Source organism: Pecten maximus, chromosome 18 (genome assembly GCF_902652985.1).
Source record: "Pecten maximus chromosome 18, xPecMax1.1, whole genome shotgun sequence".
NCBI lineage: Eukaryota > Metazoa > Mollusca > Bivalvia > Pectinida > Pectinidae > Pecten > Pecten maximus.
The window spans coordinates 31,430,005-31,449,143 of NC_047032.1; the positions used below are offsets into that span (position 1 = coordinate 31,430,005).

The following is a 19,139-nucleotide window of genomic DNA, read 5'->3' on the forward strand; positions in this document are numbered from 1 at the left end:
TCAAGTTTACATTACAATAATAGGCTAATTAAGTTTAATTTAAATGAAATAAATTAATTGCTGTATGTGTTTAAACGCAATAACCCATGCATTGTATGCGTTTGATATTGTCTATTGTTCTGACAATGTGACAGAGGAATATATGAAAATAGCAATAAATGTCGGGATGAACGATTGGACGAAAATATTCCATTATTTATTATTATATGTAATCATTATTTTAAAATACAGATTCCTCCTGTCAGAGCCATTTAGAACATAATCATCCGCAGTTGAAATCGAGATAAGAAAGTTGTATTTTTTACATTTTGAGATATGTTACCTGATATGTAAATAGCCTTAAAGGATGGTATAATGATGATACATAATGTCTTTCATTTTATCTCTCAAAAAGCTTTATGGTAATGAAAGTCTATCAGGATGCTAATATTAACTATTAAAGTGTACCTTCTATTTAATTGGGAATGTGTCAGTGTGTGAAAGATGTTTATATGTCATTTATGTTTACTCTGCTTAATTTTGAAAAATAAAATAAATATAAAAAAAAAAATATTTGCAGTTGAAATGGAGATAAGAAAGTTGTATTTTTTACATTTTGAGATATGTTACCTGATTATGTAAATAGCCTTAAGGATGGTATAATGATGATACATAATGATATACAATGTATACATCTTGTTTAAATAAAGACAGATAACCCTCATATATTGTCACTTGTCTTTTATCCTGATTACCCTGTAATTTTAATGTATAATATACGTCGACATAAACAGCAGGAATAGAGTGTAGCATGGTTTCAACGCTAAGACATCATTGTTTCAGTGCACTATCAGAAAACAATCAAATGATTCCTAGAACTGCTCTCTGAGAGAATAACGAAATAATTCATAGAACTGGACTCTGAGAGAATAATCAAATGATTCATAGCACTGCACACTGAGAGAATAACCAAATAGTTCATAGAGAACTGCACTCTGAGAGAATAACCAAATAATTCATAGAGAACTGCACTCTGAGAGAATAACCAAATAATTCATAGAACTGCACTCTGAGAGAATAACCAAATAATTCAAAGAACTGCACTCTGAGAGAATAACCAAATAATTCATAGAAAACTGTAAAAAAAAAAATTAATCTTTCATGTGGCGTTGTTTCTCACAAGGTTACAAAGCAGGAACATAGGATGAGACTCAAAGGAACTTTGATGGTAAATGTATCAAGCACACCCTCTCTCAACCGAGTCTCCAGAACCATCCGGGAGTATGTGGAAAGAGAGGGTCGACTCAATCGAGTCTTCAGAATCATCCGGGAGTATGTGAAAAGAGAGGGTCGACTAAATCGAGTCTTCAGAATCATCCGGGAGTATGTGGAAAGAGAGGGTCGACTCAATCGAGTCTCCCGAACGATCCGGGAGTATGTGAAAAGAGAGGGTCGACTCAATCGAGTCTCCCGAACCATCCGGGAGTGTGTGGAAAGAGAGGGTCGACTCAATCGAGTCTCCCGAACCATCCGGGAGTATGTGGAAAGAGAGGGTCGACTCAACCGAGTCTCCTGAATTATCCGGGAGTGTGTGGAAAGAGAGGGTCGACTCAATCGAGTCTCCCGAACCATCCGGGAGTGTGTCGAAGGGGAGGGCGACTCAACCAAGTCACCGGGCTCATCTAGGAGAGCGTCGCGAAGGGTGAGGGCGAACATTGATTAAAACACAATTTTATGTTAAGATACAAAAAACTCTATTTTATGTCGAGTGTATGGTAACAAAGAACATAAGCTCATAAGAGTTTGTATTTCTACAAATAGAAAAATTAAAAAACACAGAAACGCAAACATAACTTTGGATAATATATCAAATGTTATCTTACACAATCGATGACGTTATTGCTTGTGACGTTTCAATTACAGCTCTGCAATCTTCCTAAGCATTAATTATATATAAATGACCAGTATATTGTCTGTACACAGGTGGTAAATGTGTACGGGATGGTAATAATAGTCGACAGGTAAACGCAGCTTGTTGTGATAGAGTACAAGCATAGTGATTCAGCCCCACAGAAGTCGAGCCGATTCTAGTGAGCTGCCGATCTGAGTGTAGATGGACTGTCGATTAGGCTACGCTTTGTTTAATACCTGGTCATGGATGTGCGAAAGTCTATTGACCCTCTCTTCCTTATTTAGAACGTGCCCGCTAAGACGTATCCAGATTGTTCCACCTTCCGCCTTAAATGTTGTCCTCTCTGTCAATCACATTTTAATTTTCCCAGTCAACCACATGATTTTGCTGCATGGCGTTATGTGTGATGGTCGATTTGTTGATCTGGGACTCATATTCATTTACATAATGATCTGGTGAACTTACTGTCTACTTAGGCCCGAAGACGGACTCTGACGGACTGAATCTTCCTCCAGTTTATCCGATATATGATACGTCGCAGTTCTTGCATCCAATTTATATACGTGTACGACGATATTACGGATTTTTTCGAGGGCCTTCATGGCTGATGCAGTGCCATGTGCTGAATGGTTTCAGATAACCCCTTTATGTATGGAATGACTACTTGTCCTGCCATGCGATTCTTTTCTTTGGTGTTCATTCTCATACTCTTTCATCTTGCTTTCTTTCAGTTACTGGCCTACCTTGTCCAGGGCCAGTGCGGATATCCACGTGTTTTATAGCTGACTGTATGTGATTCTGTTCTTGCAGTTTATCCTGTTGGTCGGTTACAATAGTGACACATCTGTTTAGTAGTGTACGGATGATACCCAACTTCCGGTGTAAGGGATGATGGGATTGGAAGGTGAGATATTGGTCTGTATTAACAGTACCGTTCTCTTTTCTAACTAAAAGAGTGTCAAGGAAGGACATGGTGCCATCTTTTTCTTCCTCGCATGTAAAGTTGATAAAGTTGGTAGTGTCAATGGTGTCAATATGATCTCTAAGATCCTTTTTTGACCCTTTTTCGCAACTTCTAAGATGTCCTCCACATATCGCTTCCACAAGCTAGGCGTGCATCTTCCCTAGGCAGTGAATATGGCTTCATTCTCCAAATGTTCCATGCATAGGTTGGCTACAACAGGAGATACTAGGCTGCCCATGGCAGTCTCCAACCGTTGTTGGTACATGTATATAGTATCGCGGACAGTAAAACAGTAGTCATTGAGGACTTATTCACAAACATACATAAGCCTTTTTTTTTCTAAAAGTGTAACCCAGAAGCATTTAAAAGCAAAAAAGCGGACAACAGGACGAGGGAAATAAAGTATAAACATAGCACGTACATCTACAGTCGGGACAATCCCACTTACGGATCAGTCTCCGAAACTCTGTGTAGTTATATTTTGGACAATCCCACTTACGGGGCAGCCTCCGAAACTCTGTGTAGTTAGAGTCGGGACAACCCCACTTACGGATCAGCCTCCGAAACTCTGTGTAGTTACAGTCGGGACAATCCCACTTACGGATCAGTCTCCGAAACTCTGTGTAGTTACAGACGGGGCAATCCCACTTACGGACCAGCCTCCGAAACTCTGTGTAGTTACAGTCGGGACAATTCCACTTACGGATCAGTCTCCGAAACTCTGTGTAGTTACAGTCGGGACAATCCCACTTACGGATCAGTCTCCGAAACTCTGTGTAGTTATAGTCGGGACAATTCCACTTACGGATCAGTCTCCGACACTCTGTGTAGTTAGAGTCGGGACAATCCCACTTACGGATCAGTCTCCGAAACTCTGTGTAGTTACAGTCGGGACAATCCCACTTACGGATCAGTCTCCCAAACTCTGTGTAGTTATAGTTTGGACAATCCCACTTACGGACCAGCCTCCGAACCTCTGTGTAGTTACAGTCGGGAAACTCCCACTTACGGATCAGCCTCTGAAACTCTGTGTAGTTACAGGCGGAACAATCCCACTTACGGATCAGTCTCCGAAACTCTGTGTAGTTATATTTTCGACAATCCCACTTACGGATCAGTCTCCGAAACTCTGTGTAGTTAGAGTCGGGACAATCCCACTTACGGATCAGCCTCCGAAACTCTGTGTAGTTACAGTCGGGACAATCCCACTTACGGATCAGCCTCCGAAACTCTGTGTAGTTACAGTCGGGACAATCCCACTTACGGATCAGTCTCCGAAACTCTGTGTAGTTACAGTCGGGACAATCCCACTTACGGATCAGTCTCCGAAACTCTGTGTAGTTATAGTCGGGACAATCCCACTTACGGATCAGCCTCCGAAACTCTGTGTAGTTATAGTTGGGACAATCCCACTGACGGATCAGCCTCCGAAACTCTGTGTAGTTACAGTCGGGACAATCCCACTTACGGATCAGTCTCCGAAACTCTGTGTAGTTACAGTCGGGACAATCCCACTTACGGATCAGTCTCCGAAACTCTGTGTAGTTATAGTCGGGACAATCCCACTTACGGATCAGCCTCCGAAACTCTGTGTAGTTATAGTTTGGACAATCCCACTGACGGATCAGCCTCCGAAACTCTGTGTAGTTACAGTCGGGACAATCCCACTTACGGATCAGTCTCCGAAACTCTGTGTAGTTAGAGTCGGGACAATCCCACTTACGGATCAGTCTCCGAAACTCTGTGTAGTTATAGTCGGGACAATCCCACTTACGGATCAGCCTCCGAAACTCTGTGTAGTTATAGTTTGGACAATCCCACTGACGGATCAGCCTCCGAAACTCTGTGTAGTTATATTTTCGACAATCCCACTTACGGATCAGCCTCCGAAACTCTGTGTAGTTATAGTCGGGACAATCCCATTTACGGTTCAGTCTCCGAAACTCTGTGTAGTTACAGACGGGGCAATCCCATTTACGGATCAGTCTCCGAAACTCTGTGTAGTTACAGTCGGGACAATCCCACTTACGGATCAGTCTCCGAAATTCGGTGTAGTTATAGTTTGGACAATCCCATTTACGGATCATTCTCCGAAACTCTGTGTAGTTACAGACGGGGCAATCCCACTTACGGATCAGTCTCCGAAACTCTGTGTAGTTATAGTCTGGAAAATCCCACTTACGGATCAGCCTCCGAAACTCTGTGTAGTTACAGTTTGGACAATCCCACTTACGGATCAGTCTCCGAAACTCTGTGTAGTTACAGTCGGGACAATCCCACTTACGGATCAGTCTCCGAAACTCTGTGTAGTTATAGTTTGGACAATCCCACTTACGGATCAGTCTCCGAAACTCTGTGTAGTTACAGGCGGGACAATCCCACTTACGGATCAGTCTCCGAAACTCTGTGTAGTTACAGTCGGGACAATCCCACTTACGGATCAGCCTCCGAAACTCTGTGTAGTTACAGGCGGGACAATCCCACTTACGGATCAGTCTCCGAAACTCTGTGTAGTTATAGTCGGGACAATCCCACTTACGGATCAGCCTCCGAAACTCTGTGTAGTTACAGTCGGGACAATCCCACTTACGGATCAGCCTCCGAAACTCTGTGTAGTTACAGTCGGGACAATCCCACTTACGGATCAGCCTCCGAAATTCTGTATAGTTATAGTTTGGACAATCCCACTTACGGATCAGCCTCCGAAACGATTATACGAAGGTTTTTGCTAGGACCACAGACATGATCAGGAACAATGCTCTTAAAAAGATAGGAAACTTCACAAACTATTTTGAACTTGAAAAAGAAAGTTTACTTTGGCCAATAGTTCCTTAATATCAGAAGTGTGATCATGTGTACTATCAAAAGCAACTTTTAAAAACATTACCAAAAAGGTTTTGTTAGGGAAGGTCTGTCTTTTTTTAACGTGAAAGTCAGATTTTGAAAGCCTTTTTTTTTTATTAGATACTATAAATGGTTTCAGAGAAATGATTGCAATTCTAAAGTTCTACACTGCAGTATATTCTCATTACAGTCGTGTCCTGGAGTTGACAGGATGATACTTTACTGTAAAATGATAATTGTTTTGAATGTTAAGTTAAAGTAAACGACGTCTATCCTATCAATCCTATTATGTGATATATCTGTACAGGTTTAACCCATTGTCCCATCGACTAGTCTATCACCGGTAGGCGGCGCGGTCCTGTTTACAAACGATTTACATTTCATCTAAACAAACACGGCGACACTGACTCGATCACACCGGGGGGATAAGGTAAACACGAATATACATTACATCACAGACCCCTGAAAAAGTTTTTAAAATTAATTCTGCACGATTTAAATCTGAAATCTATATTCATTTAGAAATTGAAACTGTTCACGTTCTACTCACCAGCGCAATATGGACATCGTCTTTAAATCCTTGGTGTCTCGTAGGGATGCTTTAAATAGCATCACACTAGAAAAATCAGTAAGATTAAACTATTCGCCGTAGGTTTTCTATTTTCCGTCTGACTGAGGCTGAAACAAAAAGTAGCGAAAATGACACTCGGGAAAGTAATCAAACCTAATGAGGATACTCAGCTACAGAGAGCTACCTGTTTATTAATTAACCTTTAAAAAGATACACGTAACTACTCGCTTGTTACTCCATCGGAACTCTTCAAGTGTGCTCTTCAGACAACGCCTTAAGGACAGGAATATGAATAAAGAATTCAAACATCTATTCGCCGGGAAACCATTTACCCCCGAACGTTGCGGATGAAAACTTATGAGAACAAAATTTGAGATTAAAAATTTGACTGAAGACTGATGATCTCTCAGCATATCGCAAGTTACGAAAGCGATCGAAGCGACGCCCTCTCAGCATTATCGCAGGTTACGAAAGAAACAATCAGCCTTGAATTTACTTCCCTGGTCAGAAAAGGACACATCTAGATTGGATTAGTACAAAGCTCGATTGTCAAGTAATCCAAACGCATCACTTCCACTCGGAACTCCAGTGTGAGTACCGAATGGCATTATGTCCACTCGGAACTCCAGTGTGAGTACCGAATGGCATTACGTCCGAATCCATATGTATGGGACACAAAATCTCGCGATTTCGCGTACGTTTTCACCTCCTATGTTAACCATCACCTCCAACATTAGCCATCTATCTACCATACAGGAGATTTATAATCCAATTGCAAAAAAAATAAGATATATTACAGCGAAGTTGACGTAACAGCACTAAACTACCGTACGGAGATACAAACTAGACATTCTAGACTAGAGAGTTCCCCGCTGCGCTCCCCATTACGTTGATAGCCATATTAAAAATCACACTCCAAGACAAGATACTTGTTGGTATCAATAAATCTCAAAACTAATAAATCAATTTAAACTTAGGCCGGTCCCGTTTTTTTCCGACAGTTATTATGGACTTCAAAGCCGTCATTAAAATGCCAATATGCAATTTATTTTCGTTTCGTGTAATCCCAGTCCCGCTGTGTGTAAGCAGGTTGTAAATGAGATATGTATATCTATGAGGTAATATTTCTACAAACCGAAGTCTTGTCCGAGAAACCAGACTAAAATTTATAACCGACGCCACAGGACTAAGGAAGTCGACGTATGCTAATACAAACATGTTAGTTTTACGATATTATAATTCTGCCTTTAACACCAGGTCCGTTTTAATCAGTATCCTGTAATTATGACTACTATCTGGTCAAAACCTGGAGTACGGAAGGTCAAGCGATTTATTTACAGTCTCCAATGGTCACCTAACCATCTAACCTATCAATTAACTTACCATACTTTCACCGTGTAATGTATCGTTAAATCTCGGTAATAGTTCGCTCTATTTAAGCAGATAAAGTAATACCCTGGTACCAAAGTCAGTCGGTTAAACTTTCTTCCTACAAGTAAAATAAAATTCTAAATATAAGTTATAAAATTGGTTCATTACTCAGCATCGGCCCTCTCGACTAAGAGTATAGTCAAACTTGTCTATAAAGGTCATTCAAAGGAGTGAGACAAATGGTCTTTATAGACAAGAGGTCCGTGTACACAATAACATGTACTTCACGGAAACCTCAAACATTCGGCTTTTATAGACAAGTTTTGATTATACACAGGTGGTCTTTATAGACAGGTTTGTATATAGGTGGTCTTTCTATACAGGTTTATATATTTCGTATTTATAGATAATCTTTATTGACAGTTTATTCTGTTATATACATGTAATCCTTATAGACAGGTTCAGTTTTACACAGATGGCCTTTATAGACAGGTTTTTTGGTACACAGATGGCCTTTATAGACAGGTTTTTGTGGTACACAGATGGCCTTTATAGACAGGTTTTTGTGGTACACATATGACTTTTATAGACAGGGTTTGTGGTACACAGATGGCGTTTTTAGACAGGATTGTATATATAGATGATCTTTATAGCCAGGCGTTGGTTGTATACAGGTGATTTTAGGATAGATTCGAATGCAAATGGTATGTTGGCATGGCAACAGTCGCCAAACACAACATTACGATATCCATTTGGTATTTAGGTATGGTTTAATACTCGGTGCTATAAATGAAGCCTTTTTAGATGTTGTGTCTGATCACATATACAGATACAAGTATAAGATAGTCATATGACTGATATTTTTTAGAAATCCAGTCGATTTGATTGTTATGTATGTGTTATGTTCAGTATTATTTTTTAATTTTCTATTTGTACCGGCCAAGCGTATGGGTAAAATCAAGGACGTCGATTTGAATGTTCAGAAACAGACTATCAAGATTATACTAGTAACCGAGATCCTACGATAGCAGAGTCACAGTGAACATTTAATAGATGAAAATTAGAGGGTTTCTTTTCCTCGAGTTGCGAGTTGCGAGTTACAAAGTGCGAGTTGCGAGTTACAAACATGTATCATCCACCGTAAGCCAGACATTTAAACTTGTCTTAATTGTCTTGTTTGTAAGTAAATTGAAATTAAAGTATAAAGTCCTATTCACGAACTCATTACAAGTTGAGTAACAATATACATGAGACAATTAAACATTTAATTTTTTGTTAGTGTGTAGGAAAAGATATAAAATGTATCACAATTGATTTTTTTGAAATATATGAACAGTTTATATTTGAACTAATTTGAAATAGCGCGGAATGCATCGTTGAGTTTGGTGAGGAATTTATGAGGCACGTTCTGTTTACATTAAACTTTTTCTTATGCAAACAAGTGTAAGGCGCTGTTCACCCACGTGTCATCAGAATCCTATAAACCTACATGGTACAAACACGTAGTTTAAAAAAAACCCATGGGAATGACATGCTATTTTCCCTGTCTATACTGACCCTTCGACGCTCCCTACCCGTGTCGGTTTGTGTTTCTGAGGAAGCTGAGAAAGGGACCGGTATGTGATGTGGTGGTTTTGTCCTTGGGCAAGACACGTGACCCGCATTGTTCTGGATGACATGCGACGGGCCTCCAGTGAAGTAGTTACCAACTACTACAAGGAGACCGCGCCTCAAAATAATCCTGGATGTTCACGGGTCGATAAACCCAGCAAACCCAGCCTCTACGACCCTCATTTACGTAATTACTCACACGTAGACTAAACTTAAATTATCTTCTATTTCTATAATTTGTATATCTAAAAGCAGATTATTTTACTTTACGTACTCAATTGATACCGTAAATATATGTATTTGTATTCCTATTTTGATGTCCCGAAATATTTACTAAAATCTGGTTTCTAGTATTGTACACCTTCGGAATTTCGAATTGAACTGGATCTATGTATTCGGAACAAAAAATTTCTAGTGTGCTTTTACATAGACCAATTAGGAAACCAGTTTTAGGTTTTCTGAATGGACGTGGACTGGAATGGAATGGACAAAATTATTGGTCACCCTCACAGCAATTCGGTACCATATAACAACTATCAGGCATGTGTTACAGTACCATCGAACTCTGTTGCTCGCCCATCTCGTAAATAACTGTATAATAACACTCATATCAATACTTATAACCCCTCCTACACGTGATCTGACGACATATCCACGTTCACGTGTGTGTACTAATGCCTCACTCTGACTGCTATCTCAGAATTGTATTACTTCCCAGAGGATTCCGTGACGGTGGTGTAATGGAACCAATGTCTATACTCAGCGATATGTAAGTGTAACACCGATATGAGATAATAGTATCAAATAGGTGGACGATTGTGTCAAAGAAATGATATTCATACTGTTGTGTAAATGAAATAAAATATCTGTATTCTGTTGTTCATATCTCCTCACTATCTCGGCCACTTTTCGAGCTACTGACTTCAATTGTCTGACTAGAGTTATCGCAACTTCCTGTTAAAACTGGTATCTTATAAAAGTTGACGCCCACATTTCGTAACAGAGGTTTTATGTACTTGGTGACCTCCACATTTGACCTTGGGAGCTTCGACATTTGACTTTTAAGCGTGAGAGGATAAACCTCTCGGAAACAGACTGAGCCTTGTGGTGAGTGTGCCTGTGTCTAGTCAGACATTGATGGTAAATGTTGAATTTTCGCGAACTAAACATGGCAACTATGATTAACACACCAGTTACAGCGAGTTACAGCTAAAACTGTTTTCGATATAAAATATACATAAAGCTCTGTGGTGCATTTAAGTGCATCATTATCCCCCAAGATCATAGATTTAAAAAAATTAAAACCATTGTTTTTTTCCTTAAAACTTTTTTTAGCCAACCATCATCATATGGTGGGCTATTCAAATCGCTCTGCGTCCGTGGTCCGTGGTCCGTCCGTCCGTCCGTAAACAATTCTTGTTATCGCTATTTCTCAGAAAGTACTGAAGGGATCTATCTCAAATTTCATATATAGGTTCCCCTCGGTGCCTAGTTATGCATAATACATTTCGAGACTAATCGGAAAACAACATGGCCGACAGGCAGCCATCTTAGATTTTGACAATTGAAACTTGTTATTGCTATTTCTAAGAAAGTGCTGAAGGGATCTTTCTCAAATTTCATATGTAGGTTTCCCTTGGTGCCTAGTTATGCATATTGCATTTTGTGACCAATCGGAAAACAACATGGCCGACAGGCAGCCATCTTAGATTTTGACAATTGAAACTTGTTATCGCTATTTCTAAGAAAGTGCTGAAGGGATCTTTCTCAAATTTCATATGTAGGTTCCCCTCAGTGCCTAGTTATGCATATTGCATTTTGAGACTAATCGGAAAACAACATGGCCGACAGGCAGCCATCTTGGATTTTGACAATTGAAGTTTGTTATCGCTATTTTTAAGAAAGTACTGAAAGGATCTTTCTCAAACTTTTTTGTAAGTTCCCCTTGGTCTGTAGTTCTGCATATTGCATCTTGGGACCAATAGGAAAACAGCATGGCCGACAGGCAGCCATCTTGGATTTTGACAATTGAAGTTTGTTATCGCTATTTATCAGAAATTGCTGAAAGGATGAAAGGATCTTTCTGAAGTTTCCCCTTGGTCCCTGGTATTGCATTTTGGGACCAATCCGAAAACAACATCGACGACAGACTGCCATTATCGCTAAATCTTAAATTTTATATATAGGTTCCCCTATTATATACACATTATATTACGTCGTTGTGGTTTGCATGATAATTAACAAATCTGGACTAAATATTACCTCAAAGAAAAATTATACCAGATAGTAACTTTATTAGTTGAACAATAATGATATAAGTTTATTAATAATGTACAAGTTTATTCATTATCACCAAACAGTATATTTATCAAATGGCGTGATTCTAACCAATAATAAGATAAAAGACTAGTACAACAATGTAATCACTTGTAAGTTGCAGCATTGTAAAATACAGATTATTGTCAGATACTGAATTATTTGACAAGATATTAGAAATAGCCCGAGTTTGAAAATCATTATTGATTTGCAAAATATCAAAGAGAACGGATGTTGGATCCGAAGAGCTGTGAAAACTATGAATGTTAAGCAAACGCCAATTATAATACCATGACTTGACCCTCTATTTCTTTTTATATAAATAATTAAATAACCATTTGATGTGATTCGTTTGAGGAATAGCTATACATAATTGCAATAGACCAGTTATTAGACAATATTGTATGTACATGTACGAAAAACATATCACTTAAATTCTATAAACTGTTGCAAACTAATTGAATACCAAGCTGTCATCAATTGATTTGATAAGGGATAACCTTAGCCTCGGAGACAGACTGGGTCCCCCATCCCAGCTGGTCACAAAACATACATACTAGGATTAATACTCAGTAGGAACAGTTGCATATATAATACTACTTTCGTACGATTTCAGCCAACAACAATTGATCAATATGAAATCACAGTATTTATGACAGAACATTAAAGCATGAAAAACAGTATTACCATAAAGTAAGCGGAAGGATAATATACCGGTACACGTAATTTCACATGTCTCTCTTGTTAAACAGTATTTCATTTCTTAAATCATTTTCTTTGTAGATACATGTATACATAGCCAGGTTTTGAATGATGGTATAGTTCTCTGATAACATAACATCTATAGATTTAAACATATTAGATATATCATAATATTTCCTATAAAAAAATGACCTAATTTCTGAGTGTAAGAGACATTCCATTAGAAAATGATATTCGTATTTAATTTGAGTACAAAAAATACAATAACGCATTCCCGGAGGTATTGGAATCGGGCGATGCCATCTTCCCGCTTCTATATTTAATCTATGAGGAGATACCTGAAACCTTGTTAATTTAAAAAAAATAATTAATGTTAACAATATCAAGATATCACTTGTAACCAAATTCATTTGATTTTATCTAGAGGCCGCTAGAATTGTAACGGAAGGGACAAAGCTTACGAGTAGATCTATGTTGTACAAACGGAACGGGAAACTCTTGAAAAAGACGTCAGACGCATAAACTTATACAGTTTCATAAAATGGTTCATGGCATGGTTCCTTTCGTACAAGACATCCTCCCAAATAGAAATTCTGATGAACATACTCATGCTACTAGAGAGGGAGAACATTTTCGTCCTCTTCTTTGTTTCAAAATTCTTTCATTCCCTCTGTCTTAAAATGTTGGAACTCTCTTCCGTCTGATGTAAAAACGAATCCGTGATTGCGAAAACTTATGAAACACCTGCATGGACCTTCCACAAAAGTACCATTATATTTCTCCTCTGAAAGTAGACAAGGTCAGATCCTCCATGCGAGACTAAGAATGGAACGTAGCTCCCTAAATAGCCACCTTTACTCGAAAGGCTTAGTCGATAGTCCTCACTGTTTCACTATCTTTTGCGATGCCCACTATACGTTAATCTCCGCATGCCATCAATCAGTGTCACTTAACTGAAAGAATGTTACTATTTGGAGATGAAAACCTCTCTTTCGAAGAAAATAAGTAATTGTTTACATGTATTCAAAAGTTTATAATTGCTACTTAACGCTTTTGATTTCATTCATAAAATGTTCGTTACTTTCATTACTTTGAAATTACTACCTCAGTTAACGAATCATTTGGTACTCCGTATTCTTTTTATTCTAAATGGAGATAATTGTAATCATGAAATATTTGATGTTGTTAATAATTAAGCTGACAAGCCCACTGCACTTTCACCTATCCCCTCCTCCCTGCACACCCTCTCCTTATTGTAGATAATATTAAGGTTTATATATGTTCACATCTTTTTTTCTCTCTCAGATTTCGTTTATTGCTGTCCATCTCGATAATGTTAATTTCAATTGAAGGAAGTGGACTAGTATAAGCTCTCAAGCTTGTTTCCATATCCTGTTTTTTTTGTTGATACAAAAATGTTGTCATATCCTCTATCAAAAGAAACGAAATAAAGTTTACATCATTTGAGATAAGTATATAACATCTGGCTCGTGGGGAGTCTACAAGTTCTCTATGTCAGTCTTGTATGAATATGTCTCGTACCTTTTATTGGAATAATGATAAAATACATCAATATCTCCATTTCCTTGTTCAAGCCAAACACAACCAAAACCATGAGTACATAATATATTTTCTATATTCTTAGACTAATATATAGAGTATATGTGGGTGACTTAGTTAGAGATAATAGTTCGTCTGTTCTCGGTGAATATGCCTTTTTTCAAGTTTTGAAACCTGTCGTACATGTCATGTCGGGTTTCCGCATATTAACAACCCAAGTGATCTAATTTTAGTCACATACCTAGATAAAATAGGCTTGACGACGACTGGATCTATATTTAGCTATTACGATGTTGATACACATACACACACATATATATAGGCGAGTCATTCATGTACTGGTGACACGATATTTTGTTTAGGTGTTACATTTTCAGTTGACCATGAAGAAATCAAGCTTCTTCAGTCTGTTGAAAAAGACAATCACTCGAAAGAAAGAAGAATCGAAACTGAAAGTAGACGACGTACCTTCACAGCCGTCGCTAGCGAAGCATGATTGTGCTGTGTTAGATCTCGCCTTCGCTATGGACTGTACGGGAAGTATGGGGAGTTATATTGACACAGCCCGCACCAACATTCGTACAATTGTTAAACAAATTGTGTCAAGTGAAAAAAGTGACGTACATTTGGCCTTGGTGGAATACCGCGACCACCCCCCTCAGGACCATTCGTTTGTGACACGCCCACATGACTTTACTGCCTCCGTGTCCACCATGAAGTCATGGTTGAATGGCTGTAGAGCACGTGGTGGTGGGGATGGTCCAGAGGCTGTGGCTGACGCTCTACAAGATATGCTTACACTTTCCTGGAGAGAGAATGCTACTAAAATATGTGTGTTGGTATCCGATGCCCCACCCCACGGTCTAGCTCCCCATGGGGACGCGTTCCCTGATGGTTGTCCAGCAGGACTAGGATCCCATGGACATTGTAAGGCAATTTGCAGCGAAGGGAATAACATTATATTCTGTTGGGTGTGAACCAGCTATCAATCCCTACAAAGAATTCTTCACTGCCATCGCCTACCTAACAGGAGGACAGTATATACCACTGAGGGGTGCTAAGGCCCTCACACAGGTTATCATAGGAGGGGCACAGGAGGAAATGTCACTGGAACGATGGATGGCGGAAGTGGACGAAGAGGTACAAAGGGAAATAGCATCGGGGAACCAAATAAATGACGATGAAATGACCCGTAGAGTACAGGCTAAGATGGACCAGTAAAGGCATAAGGGGCAAGAAACTACAGAGAAATAATTTCGATTTAGAAGCCGCTTCTGCGAGCTCTAAAAAGTTAGCAGAGTTTACCAACATGGAAGATGTGAAGTCAAACTTCAGTGCTTCGGCGATGGCTCCAAGAATGGGAAGCGGTATGGCACGTTCAATAGGTAGTGCCCGCGTTCGTGCGGCCCCTGTTCCTGCTAGTGATCCAATGATGTCAATGGAAGTAAGCGGAATGGCTGCTCCTCCAGGGATGGCTACTGGTGAGGCGGATACCTGGGATACAGTGGAGGGCAGTATTTCTTACGGACAGGCGGCTAGAATGGTACAGAAGTCAAAGTCCAGAATCAACTATAAGTGATATCTTGGTTTGTGATTTTAGACAATGTACACCATTAAACTAGTTATTATTAAAAATGTGATTCCAGCTGATTTAAACGTTGAAATACTGTATTGTGCATATAACAAATAATACAATATATATAGGATTATTTATATGCTAAGAGGGAATCTTCAGTATTGGTTAAAAAGTTACCTGTGATATATTTTGTAAGACGCTACATATCAATACACACTAGAGTTATATTTATTGATGTTTATTTTCCGGAAATGTCGTGCAATATGTGATAAATGGACTTACACTACCACTGTTACATTTTGTATCCAGAATGGGCCAATACAATCAGTTATTGTTTATTGACAATTTTACACTTTGTATCAATCTTATTTAAATTATTGTAACTTTCGTTATATGCATTTATAGCTCTCCTTTGCTAACAGACGTTGTTAGGTATAACATCATTTTGACTGTTTTTCTTATTCATTTTCTTTTTATTGTGATTGATTTGTTACTCCACGGTTAATTGTACATAGATGCTGTTGTTATTACCATTTGTTTTGTATTTGTTTGTATATACATGTAGATGTTTATGTCATTACCCCATATTGTTTTGTATTTAATTGTACATAGATGTTTATGTCATTACAATATTGTTTTGTATTTAATTGTACATAGATGTTGATGTTATTACAATATTGTTTTGTATTTAATTGTACATAGATGTTGATGTTATTACAATATTGTTTTGTATTTAATTGTACATAGATGTTTATGTCATTACCATATTGTTTTGTATTTAATTGTACATAGATGTTTATCTCATTACGATATTGTTTGGTATTTAATTGTACATAGATGTTTATCTCATTACGATATTGTTTGGTATTTAATTGTACATAGATGTTTATGTTATTACAATATTGTTTCTATTATTGTTTTATATTAACAATCGTTTTTGTTCAGTTGACATAGATATATTAAAAGATATATTTTATGTTGCTAGTTGTCCATCCCTGACGCAGTTTGAACAAAATGTTTGCTGTTCCATTTCTTTGGACGAAAAAATACAATACTTTGTGTGTTCCTCTATCGGGTTCGTAACATTGACACCGGGTTTAACTGAACACAATACAATCTTACGTTAACCATGCTGTACCCGAAGATCTGTGAAAACTGTATGAATGTCAAGCAAACGCCAATTACAATATCTTGACTTGACCGTCCATTTCTCTTTATATAAATCATTTAAGAACCATTTGATGTAATTTGGTTGGGGAATAGCTATACATAATTATAGTAGGCCAATTATTAGACAATATTGTATACGTGGGTACAGTTAACATTTAAACATTAACTAATGCAAACAAATTTGATACCAAGCTGTCATCAATTGATTTGATAAGAGATTACCTTAGCCTCGGAGACAGACTGAGTTCCCCATCCCAGCTGGTCGTAAAAAATACATATTAGGATTAATACTCAGTAGGAACAGTTACAGATATAATGCTTCATTCGTACGATTTCAGCCAATTGATAAATAGATAAATGAAATATGTCACCACAGTCAGTATTTACGACAGAGCATTAAAGCATAAAAAATAAAAACAGTACCATAAAGTAAGCTAATGATAATATACCGGTACACGTTATTTCATATGTCTCTCTTGTTAAACAGTATTTCATTTACAGGTACATAGGCAGGTTTTGAATGATGGTACAGTTCTCTAATTCAATAGGAAAATTATATTCGGTTTCAATTTGAGTACAAAAAGAAATTTTATGGTACGACAAGTTTCCAAAATGTCACCTACATTATCTATGAACTTGTGATCAATACACTTCCAGTAAAACGTATGATTTAGAAAATCGCACACTTGGTTATAATATTTAATAAGAATACAAACCCATGTCCTCTGTTCTCTGTATTTACTATATACTTTATGTTATTTGATTAATGACACACTTCCGGTAAATATCTTTACCTACGGAACTCTTCCGGTTTAGAAACAACGTTTTCGGTATAATAACTGCATTTCGTTTGCACTGTTACTAGTGAAAATCGACGATATATAGAAGTGGGTTATCTTGGACAGACTATCTTGAGATTTATCTTGAACAGACTATCTTGAGATTTATCTTGGACAGACTATCTTGAGATTTTTAGTGTTTCTCACCACATCAATATCAGGCGAGCGTAGCAGTTATCTTTATGCCACAGCCCCAAATGTCAAAATGTCAACTTTTTTTTTCAACGAACCCATTTTAAGTGTTCGTATTTATTCAATTCTTATTTTTTAAATGAAGTATTTGTTTTTATTTAAACCGCTGTTTGTTTACATACCGCGTGTTACTGCATTTGACACAATGCATATAAACAATTGATATAGGTATGTGTTGTATTTCGAGCAAGTGCTTGGTGTGTGATAATATTGACATGGACCTACCTTTTAGTACAAGGAAGATAAACAAAACTTGTAGAATATCCTGTTCCTTTTGTTGTTACGTGGATAAGATTTGTTTGAAAACAAGCGAAGGCAATCACAAATACAAGCATTCCGATCTCTGAAAAACATTCTAAATATAGACTTGACTTGTTTTTTTAAATTCAAATATATATCAAAGTTTGAATCACCATGCTATCCTAGTTTCATTTCCTGTATAAATTTAGTTGTTAGGTTAAATATTTTATCAATTCTCGATTGGCGAGAAGTAATTAAAAAATAATATTTTGATATCAAATTTCATTTATCATTCAATATCGAACGGAAATGCATTGATCCTAGCTATCATCCTTCTCCGTACACCGTATACCCAGACCGCTGATAGCATCGCCTCATATCAATATTCCAGATTCCAGTACTGAGGTAGGTCTTACGGAAGATTGTATATTTAAACATGGATATGTAACTTAATAGAAGAAGTGTGCCGTGGATAGTAGTTAACACAACATACAGCAAAATGTTTTTCCGAACTTCTGCCGTGGTGAAAAAGTGAGAAAAGCCAGCCCACCCTTTGGTCGGCACTACAGCGTACTGTAGGTTTTCAACTATTCAATATAGATTTATGATTCTCGACCAATAAACATTTTTAATGATAGATAAAACATTATAAACTTTCGAATTACAAGTTTCCGAGCGCTGTCTGTTCCAACGGAATAGTGCAAAGACCAGTGACAATTGCTTTAGATATGAACTTCGTCACACATACAGTTCACGTCGTACAATGAAAGGTCCTTCTAGGACCCGTCAGTGATATGAAGGACATCGTACAGCTGTTTGGTCCTTCTAGGACCCGTCAGTGATATGAAGGACATCGTACAGCTGTTTGGTCCTTCTAGGACCCGTCAGTGATATGAAGGACATCGTTTAGCTGTTTGGTCCTTCTAGGACCCGTCAGTGATATGAAGGACATCGTACAGCTGTTTGGTCCTTCTAGGACCCGTCAGTGATATGAAGGACATCGTACAGCTGTTTGGTCCTTCTAGGACCCGTCAGTGATTATAAGGACATCGTACAGCTGTTTGATCCTTCTAGGACCCGTCAGTGATATGAAGGACATCGTACAGCTGTTTGGTCCTTCTAGGACCCGTCAGTGATATGAAGGACATCGTACAGCTGTTTGGTCCTTCTAGGACCCGTCAGTGATGTTAGGGACATCATACAGCTGTTTGGTCCTTCTAGGACCCGTCAGTGATATGAAGGACATTGTTTAGCTGTTTGGTCCTTCAAGGACCCGTCAGTGATATGAAGGA

At 38.1% G+C, this 19,139-nt stretch overlaps 1 protein-coding gene across 1 annotated transcript; it reads left to right on the plus strand.

The window, feature by feature from the left end:
- Positions 1-14,153: 14,153 nt before the first annotated feature.
- On the plus strand, positions 14,154-15,985 carry LOC117317113. Its single transcript, XM_033871911.1, is given in 3 exon segments — positions 14,154-14,741; positions 14,743-15,042; positions 15,044-15,985. Coding segments are annotated over 3 exon segments (1,194 nt in total). The 5' UTR covers positions 14,154-14,213; the 3' UTR covers positions 15,410-15,985.
- Positions 15,986-19,139: the final 3,154 nt, after the last annotated feature.